The 16274-nt window shown below is 39.6% G+C and overlaps 2 protein-coding genes across 4 annotated transcripts; both read right to left on the bottom strand.

The window, feature by feature from the left end:
- Positions 1–202: 202 nt before the first annotated feature.
- LOC110842743 (probable G-protein coupled receptor 158) lies at positions 203–4963 on the bottom strand. Of its 2 annotated transcripts, XM_035844951.1 has the most exons (16): positions 3641–4963; positions 3275–3422; positions 3031–3123; positions 2919–2956; positions 2794–2841; positions 2553–2720; positions 2452–2487; positions 2203–2378; positions 2018–2121; positions 1782–1925; positions 1562–1717; positions 1460–1468; positions 1335–1395; positions 1125–1189; positions 1017–1037; positions 203–608 (listed from the first exon to the last, which is right to left on the bottom strand). In XM_035844951.1, exons 1-16 carry the CDS (start codon positions 4015–4017, stop codon positions 462–464), a joined length of 1791 nt encoding a protein of 596 aa, XP_035700844.1. In that variant the 5' UTR covers positions 4018–4963; the 3' UTR covers positions 203–461. The 2 variants fall into 2 exon arrangements, with proteins under 2 accessions (XP_035700844.1, XP_035700849.1); XM_035844956.1 differs by lacking the exon at positions 1017–1037.
- A 328-nt stretch (positions 4964–5291) lies between these two features.
- On the bottom strand, positions 5292–16016 carry LOC110848937 (solute carrier family 12 member 4). 2 transcript variants are annotated; one of them, XM_022096304.2, is made up of 39 exons: positions 15601–16016; positions 12858–12914; positions 12624–12733; positions 12250–12504; positions 12145–12168; positions 12014–12058; positions 11850–11949; positions 11724–11764; positions 11590–11638; positions 11380–11503; positions 11019–11301; positions 10777–10933; positions 10593–10641; positions 10356–10463; positions 10163–10282; positions 10020–10098; positions 9890–9950; positions 9763–9804; positions 9534–9667; positions 9377–9453; positions 9274–9293; positions 9147–9202; positions 9032–9059; positions 8727–8960; positions 8616–8640; positions 8442–8481; positions 8244–8316; positions 8128–8163; positions 7979–8053; positions 7785–7908; positions 7657–7705; positions 7521–7586; positions 7408–7449; positions 7188–7326; positions 6927–7095; positions 6181–6299; positions 6077–6097; positions 5896–5966; positions 5292–5810 (listed from the first exon to the last, which is right to left on the bottom strand). In XM_022096304.2, exons 1-39 carry the CDS (start codon positions 15983–15985, stop codon positions 5790–5792), a joined length of 3708 nt encoding a protein of 1235 aa, XP_021951996.2. In that variant the 5' UTR covers positions 15986–16016; the 3' UTR covers positions 5292–5789. The 2 variants fall into 2 exon arrangements, with proteins under 2 accessions (XP_021951996.2, XP_021952006.1); XM_022096314.2 differs by lacking the exon at positions 15601–16016 and adding an exon at positions 13304–13457.
- Positions 16017–16274: the final 258 nt, after the last annotated feature.

The following is a 16274-nucleotide window of genomic DNA, read 5'->3' on the forward strand; positions in this document are numbered from 1 at the left end:
ACTCGGGTTCGCGATGATGGTGGCAGCTCGCATTTTGGTAGCGTGCCTTTATTGTTATAAAACCAGAGCGTCGTACGTAGATGGTCGTGAATGTGAACAATTGTTGTTGGACCAGGCTGTTCGTTGGGCTGGTGGGTGTGCTTCGGGCTTGACTGGTTGCGAGAAGGAATGAACTTAAGCAAGGTCATATCACAGAACAAGATGACGTACAGCATCACATAGACAACTTTTATTTTTGGCATTCATGTTATGACGCATTGGTCCCCACATAGCAATACATAAGGACAAATTAACTATTGTTTTATTATTATTATTATTATTATATGAAGTAGTATACGTAGCAGACTAAAAGTATGTATGTAAGAAATGGTATTATTGTAGCAAGTTTAATAATCATAATAATAATTATCGTATGGCTTTGTTTTTTTTCAAAAATCTCCTTGTTTCGACTACGAATAAAATTAGCGCCCAGCTTCGGAATATGTTGAAGGACCTTCAATACTGCAAACTGAATCTTCAATGTCGTCGTGGGCGTAACCTCCTCGGAATCTTTGTGGTTGGGGTTGTTGCTGGTAATGTTGCTGTTGCTGCTGTTGACGTCGGAGTGCCTTTACAAAATTCAATTTTATACAATTTTAGTCCAATAATGCTCGCTCGCTTAAATTGTTACGGTGTAATGAAGAACAAAAGAATAATATTTTCTACTTGATGTGTGAATATGTATGCAGCGTTCAATCAAGTAATAATATTGTGATAATGGCGGCGATGCGATGCAAACGTATTTGTATAAGCTGAGGCTGATTTTGTTGAAAAATGTAAAAATCGGATAAATGATGCCGAAGGAGAAGGGGATACGTCATCGTTAATTTAATGACAAAGTTTAAAAGGGATAAAAAAGCAGCAGCAGCAGCGCTATAAACTATTGTGTTTTTTTCTCATTGTTATAAGATTACAAATCATTCTCAAAGGAAATGTTGTAGACTATAAAATTCCTATGAATGATTAATATATCGCACCTTGTCACGGCTGCCCTTTTTCTTGAGAGGGAAACGAGAATTATTGACTGTTTCACTCTAAGCAATTTTTTATAATAATTATTTAAAAAGGAAATGGAAGAGTCAAACCTGGAGGCTGAATCGTCGATGCGTTTGTTTCCGTCCACCCCGTCGACGTGAGATGTGGGGGTTGTCTAGTTTATAATTTATATAAAATGCACATGATTTAGATTCTATGTATGTTGGCCCTATAGCACATTTGGTCCGATTTTGATTAGATTTTGTTCCCGAACCACCCATCAGAAAATAAATAGCGAACCTTTAGGTTTTGGTTCTAACCTTTCCGCATGGTCTTGTTCCTCAAAAGCTCCAGTTGGGTATAGACTCGTTTCAACTCCAACTACAATTTGACAGTAAACATCAATTACTTAATAAGGCCAGACCATTAAAGTTGCAAAACTTACGCGAATATCCTGCGGGTGAAAGGTGGTTCACCAAACAATGTAAGGACAAGCAATTCTTTAGGACAATCCCAGAAAATCTAAATTTTTTATATGAATTTTTACCTGTGGGTCCATGTCGGCGATATTAATATCAGCAAAGTCGAGATCACCATTGTTGATGGCTGCTTCCAGAGCTTTTCGTCCAGCCCCGAGACCACTGGTTGTGGTATCACCTCGTCGCAGTTGACGTTTCCTTTTTTCTTCACGGATGTAATATAGCTATTCAAGTTATTAGTGTTATTTATTTATTTGTTCCTCGAGTTATGGTACTGCTTTTACATACCTTTGGGGCCACCACAAGGAATATTATGATTGTGGTGGTGATTTGACACTTGACGAAATGGAGCACCATCAAGAATATTTCATCCTCATCCACAAATATGAACCTACATTCTCGGATAACAATTCCAATGACGTTCGTTGTGGACTAGAAAAATGTTATAATTTGAGATTTAGCAATATTTTCGTAACTTTTTTTTAGCTGTATGTGTTTAACAAATTCGAGGAAGGGTTACATACTTCGAGAAGTAGTGCAGCAGTATAATAGCTTTTAAACGGAGACACAGGGGCACGACGCAGGTGCCACGCCATGTTGAGGCCAACGCATAGAAATAGCACCTCCCCTGCAAATAAATCCCATATAAAGCTTGTTCAAATTGAACTAAACATTGAATTTAATAAGACATGTGATAGCAATAAGTTACCAAATTCTGTAACCCGATGCCACCACGTGACAGGGCAGTAAAGATGGTCATGGAATTCTATACCACCATCTCCGGAATAGTACTTATTGGTGACAGTCCAGCTGGTCATGTAAAAGACGATAACCATCGTCATCGTCAACAAATACCTGAGAATATCTTTTTCTCTAACCACCCATCTGGAAAAAAATATTGTGCATCACCCCTCATTAAAAAATTATTTCAATACGGAATGTAATTAAGTAGCAGTACCGATGTGCTTTCCGAGTGCGAAACTCTACAAGAGATCTGTGGACATTGAATTATTCATGAATTGTATTTTCCAAAAGTGCTGAATGAATGATTTTTCTTGCCTGTAAATTTTAAGAAGAATTCCTCCATAGACAAGTGTGAAGCCAAGTTCTCTGGCCCATGGTTCAAGCAGACAAAGCAAAGCAGTATTTGATGGAATCTCAATTTTAAGTATGACAGAAATGTAGAGAAGTATTGATCCGAATAAAATTGACTCAGTTATTGGCCATCTAAAAAATTCGTAAAATGCAATAAAGCAAAGTAAATAATCATAGTGTTTATGCATCTTGTTTATGTACATACATGGCCCATTGTCCAACTTTAGTCTTCCTCAACCAGTAGACAACCAAACTGCATGGGAAAAATGCAATCAAATTATGCACTATGCATTTTTTTTACTTATTTGGCGTGATAAAATGTGAGTTTACCAGAGGAGGACGCAAATTACAATGCAAACAATTTGGATCTGAAAATATGCCAAATGTAAAAAATATACTATTGAGAAAGATACGCATGCTTTTAAAGTTATCTTATTCAGACCCATTCCAATATTTTTCGAAGCAACCACGTTTTATTGCATTCGTCCTCACATTCACAAATGTACCCAACATTGATGGACTCATCCTCGACACACTGTAGAAATAAAAAAATTGCAATATGAAATATTGTGGCATATTTATTTAGGCATATTTGAGGGTCACATGTGGTTGGGGTCAAATGTGGTGAGACAAAGAGGGGGGAGAAAGGGGGAGAAGATGGTGTTTAGAAGGCTAATTTGATCTACCTTTGTGTTGAGGGGACATAAATGACCAAAGGGACTGTGAAGAGGGTGCTGTCTTCTGCTGCATATTTTTGGTAAAATCTTGGTAGGGTAGGTTGGAAAAGTAAGATAAAGGTACTCTGGCTGCTCTTGATCATCATTGTTATTACTCCTATGGAGAAATTTACGATTATTAGTGCGAGTTAAATTTTGTTTGTTTGTTCAACGCAGAACTCATAATGCAGAATGAGACTAAGTAATAAATAGTAACAGGAAACAAGGTTTGTTTGAACAAAATGAGATTAAATATAGAGACAGAGAGAGAGAGAAAACAAGAGAAATCATATAGTACTGCATGATGAAGGTGAAACAGTTTTTGCAATAACTAACCTTTTGATGAGGACGTGGAAAATAGGTTGGTCGTTATTATTATTATTATTATTATTATTCGACGGGATTACTCTGTCCCAATGGATGGATTGTTGACTTTGGTGAGGATTATTATTATCGGACTGGTTAAAGTAGAAGAGTTGAGGAGGGTGCTGATACGGGTTGCTACTTATGCAGGGTGCAGGAAGTAAATTAGTTTGGCAGTGAGAGATGTCTAGTTTACTCTTGAGTATTTCACAAAGTTCACATTTCCTCTCCGACTCTGACAAAGTGGAGGAGGTAAAAAGTTGCTCAATAGTTTCCACACTACATTCCAAGTCTAAACCATTCACTAGTAAAAATACGGACAATAACACTGTCAATGAATTCGAATACATTCTGCCACTAATGCTGATTGTGTGGAGTCGTTAACCATCCAACCACCTCATCCCCCTTGTCAAAGATGGATGATGGTTTTGGTTTAAACTCTCTTTTTTTATTTTCATACATGCGTCAAACACTGAACAAATGCCAGACCACTCTTCACTCTTCTTGTCTATCTCACTCTGTGCAATGTTCCTTTCTCGGTGGTCTGCTCTTCTCCTGCTGCTGCTGCTGCTTCTGCTGTTGGTGGTTCTATAACAAAAAACGACTGGAAAATCGGACTCTGTCGCGACTCGTTCCTCTCCGCCGTGGTCCTCCTCCTCCTCCTCCTTCAAATACCCTGTTACATGAAAATACCCACACACTCGTACCACGACGACATGCTCTCACTCAGAGAGTCCGGTTGGTGAACACCTTACAAGGATCCAACCATATAAAACTGATCAGAATCTCCCAAAATTCTCTTTGATACTCACACACAGACATTCTTTGCATCCATCCAGCGCAGAAGAAGAGAAAGAGAGACTACTTTCTTCTCCTTTCTCCTCCACAGATTTGCCTATTAGAGGCAGTGTGGTGGTAGTGGTGGTGGTGGTGGTGGTGGTGGTGGTGGCGGTGTGGGGGAAGACAAGTCGTGTGTGTATGGGATCAAAGTCAGTCAGTGTGAGGTTTTAAGCTTTCTCTCTCATACACAGGTCTCCCTTGAGAGAAAATCTATATCTCCATCATCACTACCACACCACCACCACTTTCACCTACTTTCACCACCGGATGCTACCAGTTTGATTTCTTTCTCCTCGACAGGTCTCGGAAACTGTCACGTATTGGATTTTATTACCAATCTTTGAAGACAAGGGTAATCCAACCCTCTCTCAGGAAATCTCCCAGAGTTCCTGAATCTGAAAAGAGATGCCGAGCAAAGGATTGGAATGATGATGATGATGAAGCGATAAAACATTGTTTCTTCCTTGTTCGTCGAGTTGAAAGAGGAAAAGGAGGAGGACGAGAAGGAGGAAAGTGGGAATGGGCCATGTTCCGATGAGATGATACATATGAGATGATGATGGTGATGATGATGGTACTCCAAAAATAACCACCACTGACCCACTTTTACGACTAAAGTAACCAAGGACTACTGGATCAAAGAGTTTTTAATGGACGTTGAGGTGGTGGTGCTTGTACAACGTGAGACTATGCAATGGTTATACGTACATACTTATACGTACGTACCTAAATGTATACGTAAAGTGAAAGCATCGTCGTAAATGAAAAATGAAGTGTATAGCAATTTTTCTTTAACGATTGCATTTTATTTTATTAGTTAATTCACAACAGCAACAGCACTAGTTAAAGTTGATCTAATTCTATTCATAATAAATTTGTAACAGAGTAGCAATAATACTGTTGAGATAAAGAGAGGTCTCATTCCCTTCCTATCATAATTTATGTCGATTAGAATTAAGAGCTGTATGGCAACATGAGAGTTACAACAATTAAGGGTATAATAATTAGCGTTTTATGTCTGTATTTCAATCACGCTATTATAATAATTATAGAAGAAAGCCCTAAGGAAGCACCATACAATCAATCAACCATTTATCCTCTCATCTTCATCGTCAAACAACACAGCACTTCTTGTAGCACCACAATTATTCATCTTCACAAGCATACAGGTCACAATCAATTACGCTAATCACTAACCATGGTTTTGTTTTTTTAGGGTTTTTCTTGAGCGGGTTTCATAAGGGATGAGTGATTCCTTACTTAATATTCCTTCCATTTCCATTCACGAGTATATAGTGATCACCTGTTTCGAACGTTTCAAATTTGTATAAGGTTACATATAGCATAATTTGTAATGACTGCTTTTTTTGGGTCAGAAATTTCCATACCTCTCGTCCTCCACCTCTCACAAGTAGAGTTCTATCTAGGCCTTCGGTGAGCACCTCCAAAAATTCCATATCTAAAAAAAAAGAAAGCCAAGAGAAAGTCAAGCAGAATAATAACGTGAAAAACTCGGCTCAAATGAGCGAGCGAGTAAAGTCGAAATTGAGTGAAAGTGGCAGCACTCACAGTTGGCCTCATACTCGGGAGCTATAATTATAGAGTTTTTTATGCATAATTAGTGTGACATGATCAAATTTTTGACATAAATAATAAAATGCGACATGACTCACCAGTTGACTTTGGCGGAGATGGTAAATTTATGATGACCAATTTTGCATCATGGGACTTTGTGACGATAACTTCATTGAGTTTCACAGCAGTATGCATGCGCCTTACATTGTCCTCGTCTCTATAAATATATGCATACATACATACACGGCTGACGGCATGGATAGACAATAGGATTAGGCTCGAGTAATCTAATTCTGGCTGTTGGTCGTAAAACAATATCCCTGGTCGTCGTTTTTAAGAATTTTTGAGCAGTTGCTAAGAAATGGTGCATTATTTAGAGGAATAATTTACTGGAATTAGATCGCTTTCAACGTCAGTTTCTCGCCGGTAATTTTTTAGCCTGAGTCAGGGCTTAAGGAACCGTCATAATTTCCGTCCGTCCATCCGTCCCAAAACACGATAGAGCCAAAACGACTGAACCGATTGACTTGAAATTTTTACCATATGCATATTGGACAAAGTTAGGAAACGAGTTTGAAGATTGGCGAAATCGGTCAAGTGGTTGACCACTGGGGGTTATCGGAGTGGTCAGAGACTAAGTCCCTGGCTCGGGCTATATGGGGTCTGCACTGTAAATTATGTAAATTCAAGGAAATTATTCCTCTAAATTTTGCACCATTTCTTAGCAACTGCTCAAAAATTCTTAAAAATGACGACCAGGGATATTGTTTTACGACCAACAGCCAGAATTATTTTCCAGAAAATGGGGAAAAGTTGTAGAAACGAGGTCGAGAATTTGTCTTACGGTTTAATATCCAAGAGTTTTTTCATGTTATTCTTCGTGGGAGTAACTTTTTCTGGTGAATCTCGTTTATTTTCTTCCTCGCCCGCACCACCACCATCATCATCGTCGTCGTCGTCATCTGCCGCTCCGAGTCCTCCGTCCTCCTCAATCTCTGGAACATCTTCCATGTCTGTTTTATTTAGGAAAAAAAGAACAACTGAGCATTGTACGTAATGAGAAATTGAGCAAGCGAGAAGCGAAATGCGGAGCAAATTTCATTACCATTATTGCCAACATTGAATGTGACCCTGGCTTTGTTTTTCTCTTTGCTCGAGTCAGAACCACCTTCGTTATGGCCGTCGTTTATGGACTGCACTAGTGGCAATTTTTCTTCTAAACTTGGCTCAATTAGAGTCTCAACCTATAACCCAAGCAAGACAATTTTAATTACGGAAGCAAATACATACGTCCGTCTGGTTTTAGTCTGTGGCGGCGTTATTACCATTGATCTCCTACGCTTCTTGGTTAGATTTAGTTCTTTGAGCTAAAATAAATAAATAAATAAAACTGAGTTTTGTTGGACTCGTTGAGTTTTTATTCGTTAATTAATTGTACCATCTGGTTACGCTGTTCCATCAGCAATGTTCTTTCGTAAGTGTATGCCGAAATGTCGCTGTTCATCTGTGGACATAAAAAAGTACAGACTCTTGTTTTTATTTTATTTTTTGTCAAGCGAGGCATGTGAGCTTACCATTTCAACCACTTCAACCTCAGCGTCGATACGCAAGAGACCTTGTAACCTGTAATTTACACATTACATAATTTCGTGTTTGGCGTATTTGGTACCTTTCATTTCAAGAAACATGTGGGAGAAAGTACCTTTTGAGATCTTGCTTCATTTGGATCGAGTTGTCTTCAATTTGAGCTACGGTGAAGATGCGCATTTTGCATCCCTTCCAAGTGCGGTGTTGCTTGAGGAGGAAGGGCAGCAACATGAGCAAACCTGCCCACATAAATCCATCACATTTTTATGCTAATATCCATAAATCTAAAGCCTAACTTTTTTTTATTACCTCCGTCATGCACAATCCACCACACATCAATATTACCGGATACTCGATCCATTGAGTCAGGGAAAAATTGGGTTCCTATACATAGTTATCGGTTATATGTAAGTTGCTTAATTATTGAAGTTATTAATTAACCAAAAATTAATTATTACCTTTCGGAACTAAAAGTGCCATTTTAGCTGCAGCAACTATAAAAAACAATTATTTAACGTGAGCTTCTCTTGCATATAGTTTATCATAATAAATCAATTAACGTATAAAAACGTGCCTGTGCGAACCGCTCGGATGAAAATTCTCTCATCAGCTTTCTGACGCCAACCACTAGGCCATCCAATCATCACCTACGAACAATGCCACCCGATAAAATATATGGTCACCGAGATAATGGATATAACTATAGCAAGCTCTTCTAATGCCACCATTTCGACTATGCTTGATGGGAAGCTTAACAAACAAGAGAACTAACCGAGTTTGGTTTCAAGCCTCCCAAACCTGATGATTGGATTCTGTAGAAAGAGAAAGAAAGAAAGAACAAATTAATTATTTCGTGTTTGCCTGAATCCCGACAGAATTGAGGGCTTATGCTATCGCATCGTATTAAACCCTCAATTCTATATGTATCGTAATTTATATATCGTACAGGGAATTGATTCCAACAGAAACGTCTGAAATGATAAATATATCGAGTCATTCAGTATAGAATTCTTTCAGTCGCTGGCATTTTGAGCAAACAATTAGAGGATAACGCTACCTGGGCAGATGAGCACGTCCACGAATCCTTTAACTTTCTCATCATCCATGAGTTTACGCAGGGATTGCTTGGCTGCGGCGGCTTCACAAACATTTTTCTGATAGTCTCCTTCCAGAACACTGACTCCAATGGTGAGCCCTTTCCCCGCCTTAAGCTGGGATGCTAGACAAAACAATTTTCTCTGCTTCGGGCTCAAATCCTCATTCAGTTTGATAAGGATAAGGATTTGCGGACCTGTAAGAGTGGACTTTCACTTTAATAAAGTTTTTATCAACCCAGCAACTCATACAATTTGTGGTACTCACGCCAGTTCTTGGTGTGAGGTGGACCCTCCTACGGAATAGCAGCCAAAATAATATCGTCAATATTGTCTCAATGTAACCCAAAACTTGATTAAAAAGTTAATTAGGAATTATGTACCTCTAAGCGCAGTAGACTGAACCTGGCAGCCGATAAGGCTAAGCCACGAATGCCATCTGCATTCCAAAAAGTAGTCAGAGAATTAGTCAAACTCTAGGTTTAATTATTATTTGTTTATTTAGCTTACCTCCCCATTCCTTCTCAGCTCTGTTGAACAGTGGACGTGAACAAATTGAAATCGATATCTTTAGTAATTGATTTTCTATGCGTCAACGTCAAAAAAGACTTACCCTCTATACTCAATGTATTTGTAAAACATGGTGGCAATCCCCATTGCTATTAGGGCATAGGGAACGCTGGTCATGAACTGCGTCACAAACACAAAGGACAAATATATGTAATGCATGGATACGAATGACGCGTGATATTGTATGAATTGCATTGTACCATGACAGAGATGCATAGTGTGAGTCCGATGAAGCTTAAGACCCAGTGATAGTACTTGAATCGTGGTCTCCAATTTGGCGTTCGTAAAAGAGTTTGAACAGCGCAAGCCAAATTCACAAAACCATAGCACATCACTGTGAAAGAGCAGTAGCAATAAATCGTGAGACCAGTCACAATAGTCTCCTTTCGTGCCCACTCCACATAAATCCAATTCAAATATGTAACTTACAAAAGAACATGGACAGAAGAGGAGCCAAAACGTCAACGTTTCCTGTGCAAATTAATAAGTAATTTGTCACACGATTGATGGCATTCGATGATATATGCACCCTTATTTTTTAAGCTCAAGCACTTACCTAGCAGCACCCCACATTCACAGATACACATGGTGAGTATTAGGGCACGGGTTGGTTCACCCTAAATTAATCATTTTGCATGCATTATATTGTAGATAAGTCAATGTTGGTGAAAAGTTTAGACATTTACTCTTGCGCTGGAGACGCTGAAGGGCTGAAGCACAGGAATTATCCCATCTCTCGCAATAGCTTGAAGTAATCGGGGTGCACTGAGATTCAAATTATAAACCGTCAGATAAGTGCATGAGCCAAACTAAATACGATTGAAATTACCCAGTCATGCTCTGAAGTCCAGCTCCAATCGTAGATAAGAATGATCCGATGAGAATCACCCATTCATTAGGCCAAGCGATATTTGCCACAACCAATCGACCTCCTATACTTTGTCCAAACCTGACAAATTGATGAGAGTCAGACACCATGGATAGTCATTCATTAGCTTGAGAGAAAGTTCAGATAGATTTACTTGTCTCGTAGCAAGAGTCCATCCACCGTTCCACCAAAGAGAACCACACAGGACAAGTAGACGCAAGAAGTGGTCAATATTGCCCCAATTGTTCCAAGTGGAATAGACCTGTAGGATGCAAATACGTATAAATCTATGTAGTCATTTACTGGCTGTGGAGAATGTGAGATTAAAGTTGAAGGTGCGGTTGTGGTATCGACTTCATAAATTACAAAACGTGAACAATTAACCGCTCACCTCTGAGCATCCGCTAAATCTCCACTTCTATTTGATCCGGCCATAATTCCTGCAAGAAAGAGGTCGTCGTTTAAGAAACTTGGCAACTTTCCAATTTTGCGTGTGTACGTGTACGTACATATATATCCTTGATTTTGCATGTGTAGGTGTACCTATATCGATGCATATGTATACAAATATGTACCTGTGACTGAAGGGAAGAATATTCCGGCAAGAATTGTGAACGACGTTGTGATGTCAATGATGACTTGGTTATACACATTCGGAGTCGATGTTCCATTCACAATTCGAGTCGAAGGAGTCACATCATTCTCATCAAATGTCATTGACAAAATTTGGTCCTATATCATTTTTATTGTGCCAAAAAATTAGTTCTCTCACTTCAACCCAAAATAAATTCTTGCATAAAGACAATCATTTCTTTACCAATCTCATGAACGAAGGCCATAGATTTTCCATAATCACTCCGGACGATAGACCTCTGATTCCAGTGTAAACTTTGGCCTCGTGAGCTTCAAAGTATGGATCGCATGTTATTCCATCAATGTCAAATGGTTTGCAGAATGAGTTGTAAAGTTCCCCGCCCTTCTCTTTGGTACAGTTTCCACTCCCAGACTCTTGAAGGAGACGATTTCCGAGGACACACATTTTCAGCTTGTCATTACCGTTAAAGTTGACAATTAGCCCGATATAGATGGTCAAAATTGACCTAAAAGAGAGGAGGACAGTCGTATGATAATGATGACGCTAATCCTGGGATATTGTTCTAATTTCCAAAATTACGTACCCAATTACACAGGTCAGAGCTAATGCCGCAAATTTGTTGACAAACTTCACTCCAACGTATACAATTAGACCAATGAGTGCAAGGAGGACTGTCCCAAATACTCGGTAATTGTTGTACATGTTTTCTAATATTCGCAATAATTAATGGGTGGAATTATTTATTAAATTCATTCTAGTTACACAGGTATATAGAATTATGGGCAATTTGTACCTGGTATTGTCGTGTCTCCAAATATTGACAACGATGGAGCCATGTAGGTCTGAAATTTTTATTTTATGTTCCCGTGAGTTTCATATAACATTCTTCTATTAGTAATGACTAGAATTATCTATCAGTAAACTTACAATCAGAATTTCGATGGCACCAACAATGTACATGGCAGCAGCTATAAATTGATATTACTTTGGTTAGTATTTATTGTAATGCTACGTTACGAATCAATGAAATGAAGGGTTTGCAAAATAACTTACCAAGCGTGGTTCCTATGTAAAATAGAATCCCCACCGCTCCACCAAATTCGGGCCCGAGTGAACGAGAAATCATGAAGTAACTCCCCCCTGCAGGTACCACCTGAAAATAGTTTGCCAAACATGTTATATTGTGCAAATATTGAGTAACTTATGTATGTACTAACCCCGTTCGTGGCGATTGCACTCATTGACACGGCCGTTAGCATGGTCTAAATGGAATAAGTAAAAGCCAGTAAAAATTTGAAAATCCATACGAGCATCCAATAAAACTAAAATGTAAATCGTATTTTCTTACAATTGTGCACATCAACAGCACAATCTGCAATGAAATGAAAGTACAAACTTTTAATGAAATATTCAAACATTTTTAACTAAACAAAGTGATAAACCAAGTACTCACCAGAAATCCGCATATGATTCCAGATGTCCCGACAACCCAAGTTAAACGAATGAACAAAATCACGCCGAAAATATTTTGTATGCATGGTAAGTAGACACCCATGAGGGTGCCGAGATTAGCAGATTTTGCAGCCGGTGGGGCTGCGTCCCCTGCTTCCCCACCAGTATCCTCATTAACGGAAGCTGATGGGATCGTGTTTGAGTAATTTGCCAAAGAGTGCAACACATTTGGTAAAAGATGTTCGTGTCCCTCTTCCTGAAAAGGAAAATATTGGTGATCCATTTTTGAAACGGGTAGCAACTCGTGGAGTTAACTAGCATTAACTTTTAAATGGTATTTAAAAGCATTTAAAACTGAATAGCATTTGATCTCACCGAGTAGAGATACAAGTTTTTGGCATGTTTCCCCCCTCCTCTTCCTCCTCCAGCCTCCTCATCGGCAGAGCCATGATATTGTTCGCCCTCTGCAGCAGCGATATTGTTACCTGGAATTTTCATAACGGGTTTTACAACCTGGAGACCAGGGCGGATGAAAGTGATGAATGGAGTGCAAAGTGAGACGACGGTGTGGAAAAGTCATAAATACATACAGAGCGTGCATACCCATACCTTTCGACTGCTCCTGTTCTTGCTGACTGTCCATGTTGTTCATCTTGGTCACAGCGCCTTAGAATTAGATAACATGCTTAGAGACTACCACTCGACCATTACGTACGACTAGTTTAAAAATTAAAGAGGGCAGCGAGAGGGAGAGAGGAATCGAGGAGGAGGACAACTTTCACACGAATGAAACCAAGGGCTCCAGGCAAGTCCTATTTAGGGCGTATTTCGTTCCAATTGATTTCTGCGCAGGTTAAATTCCTGACTGTCTGTGTCCGGGATCGATTTTCTCAAAATTAAATGCAAGGCTCTCTCTTTCACTCTCTCAGAGCGTGTATGGCAAAAAGTATGCGAACGGAATGTAGGTCTCTCCTTTCTCGGAGGCTCTCGGATGACACACAGAGTCAAGACAGCAGCGGGGAGAAAAGCCTACCCGCATCGTCGCACGTACATACCTCACAAAGGCACACGGTCCAACCACCCTTGCTCCCAGACGTCGACCCACAACAACTTCCTGCTGCTTTCACTGAGCTGGATTTTACTGGATATTTCTGGATATTTCTGGATTTTACTGGTTTCCCCATGCACTACTGCTTCACTTTCCTCCGACAGCCCCACTTCCGTACCTCTCTCTGCATTCCATACATGCATTCCTTCCTTCCTCGGCTCTGTGGGCCACCAGTGCTAAACAGGATTCTCCACAAATTCGCATGAATATCGCTCATCTCTCCCTCGCATGAAATCATCTCTCCCTACTCTTCACGCTCGGGCTATATTTAATTTCCACATACACAGCTTCCTCTCGACACCATCTGTCTTAAATATATATGAGTCACAAGTCATCGTTTCACTCATCTCAAGTTTCATAACCAGTAACCAGCCACAAAAATACTAATAACGAGCAGTGCCACTTAGGACATTCTACTTTTCTGTGCAGTTTCCTTTAACATTGAGCTCCTGCATGACATATCGGGTCGGGTATTGGTATGACCTATATCGTTCGTTAGAGTACTAAAAAAGTGCCTGCTGCGCAAGTAGATTTGCACATCCGCAAATGTAGAAAACTAACCGACGAACATGCCAGGCAAGCATGGCAGGAGGAAAAATATTATGCGAGAGAGTTGACAGCAGCACCAGTCGATATGCAGAATATGGATCATAATCAACTTCATATGCATACGAATGTATGTATGTGCCTACATTTGTACGTATGTGTATGCATATGTATCGAGATATTTGTGTACACGTAATGTTTGACTCTTGTACATAGGTACATACGTATGTTTACCGAGTTATTGCGGTCCATCCGATTCCGACCTTCCTACTCACAATGCGATGGTGTGAAGTGTAACCCTCCGATTTGGCTGAAATTTAAAAATTAGGTGGTCCAAGCCAATACAACTAACGTTTCTTCAGGCAGTTTGTGCGAGTTACTCAAAATATTTGAGGTCAAAGTTCAAAAAACGGCCGACTTTTTTCAGGCGGAGTGAGAAAACTCCACTTCCATTCTCTTCCCCTCGCTTTGATTTTATTCAGGCGTCTCGCTCATGCATACGCCTTCATGCTCAAGCACAAGCTTTGATGCAAAATAATAAAAAATAAACATTATTAATTATAGCTTAAAGAGCAATTAATACGCATTATACATACTTAATTTAATTTATAATTAAATAAGTGAGATTTTTACTTATTTCTAGTACAAATTTACATAAAAGTTAATTTATAAATTCGCCAACGGCAAATAAACATGGAAAAACTTAACTTGCTTTCCATTTCGAAAGCGTTGGTTATTCTAATATCCAATTATATATTAATATTTTAAATGCTCCTGTGATTCGATATTGTTGGTACTCAAGCGGATCATGGGTGATGACGAAAAGCCCGAGTTTAAAAATGTAAGCGAAGTTTGTTTTAGAGAAAAAAATATTAGTTGCGACCTGAATTGTGGCAATCCCACATTCATCAAATTCAGCTGGTGCAGTTTATCGTATTGTTTTGTGGACTTTTATGAAAATAATCATATAGTCACATGTGGAATGAATAATTAATATTTTTCTATAAAAAATTAAATTTAAAATTGTTGAAATGAATTATTTTTCGGAGTGAAAATCAAAGCGAGGGGAAGAGAATGGAAGTGGAGTTTTCTCACTCCGCCTGAAAAAAGTCGGCCGTTTTTTGAACTTTGACCTCAAATATTTTGAGTAACTCTCACCATCGCACAAACTGCCTGAAGAAACGTTAGTTGTATTGGCTTGGACCACCTAATTTTAAAATTTCAGCCAAATCGGAGGGTTACACTTCACACCATCGCATTGTCAGTCCCACTTTTAATTAACTGATGTTACACCAGTAATTACGAAGGTCAATGACATAAATGGTCGTGTTTCATGTCCCATTCATAAATTGGTTTACGCATGTGTCGTGACTGAATATGTTGGACTAGTTTTTTTTTGAGGGACAATAATCCGAACCTACGCCAACACTATCATACGCCATTAGTAATGATTTCTTTATTTTTACTTTCTCCCTTCCGACGGGGAGTATCAAGAACATGCAATACTTGATAACACGCAACTGACTCGTTTTTTAGGCACATGCCACATATGTAAAGTACATGACATCAAATGTGTAAAACACGACATGGCAAGGTCATGGATTCCTAGCTGGCTAGCCAACCGACTGCCTTCCCCAAACATAAATAAATATGATAACGTTACGATAAATATTATTAATCACGACTGTTGCTTATTACCTCTCGAAATTGCACGCTTGGACGTACTCGGTGTTGGAGTTGGTGTGGTGTTGTTGTCATCAACCTGGAATGAGACAAAGGAATCTTCTCTGCTCGCGAGAAGGGTGACAACTTTTTGCTGGTCAGGACAAAGGGTGGATGTTGACGAGAGAAATGACTGATTCGAGTTTAAACTCTGTTTATTGAGATCACTGAGATTCAAGGATCGTTCTAAAGAGATAAGGTCCGTGCAATCCCAAAAAGCTTCCGATGCACTGTGCGGTGTCGTACCAGCGGTGCTGAGATAGTACGAATTGTTTGAAGAAACGCTTAAATATTTGAGATTAATACTGTCACTTCCATTCCCCTCTAGGCCACCAATACTACCACCACCACCCTCCGTCATGCTCCAGACACATTTTCAGGTCTTCCTCCCCTGCCCCCAATCGACCACGGAAACCCCACACGGGATACAACGACAGCGTCTAAATCCTGCCCCACCCCCACTTTGCCAGCTTGTGGGTGGTGGAACCGCCGGTCAAATGACTCCAGTAACCTCCGCAATTAATTATGCGGAGAGAGGAGGATAAAAACTAGGCCAAACTGGGGATGGGTATGTGACTGAGAGAGAAGAAAAACTTTCTCTCCACACACACGCTCACCAGCTCTCTCTCGGCAGCAGCAGCAGCAGGGGA

This window comes from Folsomia candida, unplaced genomic scaffold (genome assembly GCF_002217175.1).
Source record: "Folsomia candida strain VU population unplaced genomic scaffold, ASM221717v1 Fcan01_Sc001, whole genome shotgun sequence".
Taxonomy (NCBI): domain Eukaryota; kingdom Metazoa; phylum Arthropoda; class Collembola; order Entomobryomorpha; family Isotomidae; genus Folsomia; species Folsomia candida.

Coding starts and splice junctions, on each gene's coding strand:
- LOC110842743 (XM_035844951.1), bottom strand. CDS start 4,017: ATGTATTCGAATTCATTGACAGTGTTATTGTCCGTATTTTTACTAGTG. Junction 2,488..2,552: donor ATTCTTCTTAAAATTTACAG/GCAAGAAAAATC, acceptor CAATGTCCACAG/ATCTCTTGTAGAGTTTCGCA. Junction 2,379..2,451: donor CGCACTCGGAAAGCACATCG/GTACTGCTACTT, acceptor ATTTTTTTCCAG/ATGGGTGGTTAGAGAAAAAG.
- LOC110848937 (XM_022096304.2), bottom strand. CDS start 15,985: ATGACGGAGGGTGGTGGTGGTAGTATTGGTGGCCTAGAGGGGAATGGA. Junction 9,668..9,762: donor TCTTCTGTCCATGTTCTTTT/GTAAGTTACATA, acceptor GCTCTTTCACAG/TGATGTGCTATGGTTTTGTG. Junction 7,096..7,187: donor ATTCAATGTTGGCAATAATG/GTAATGAAATTT, acceptor TAAATAAAACAG/ACATGGAAGATGTTCCAGAG.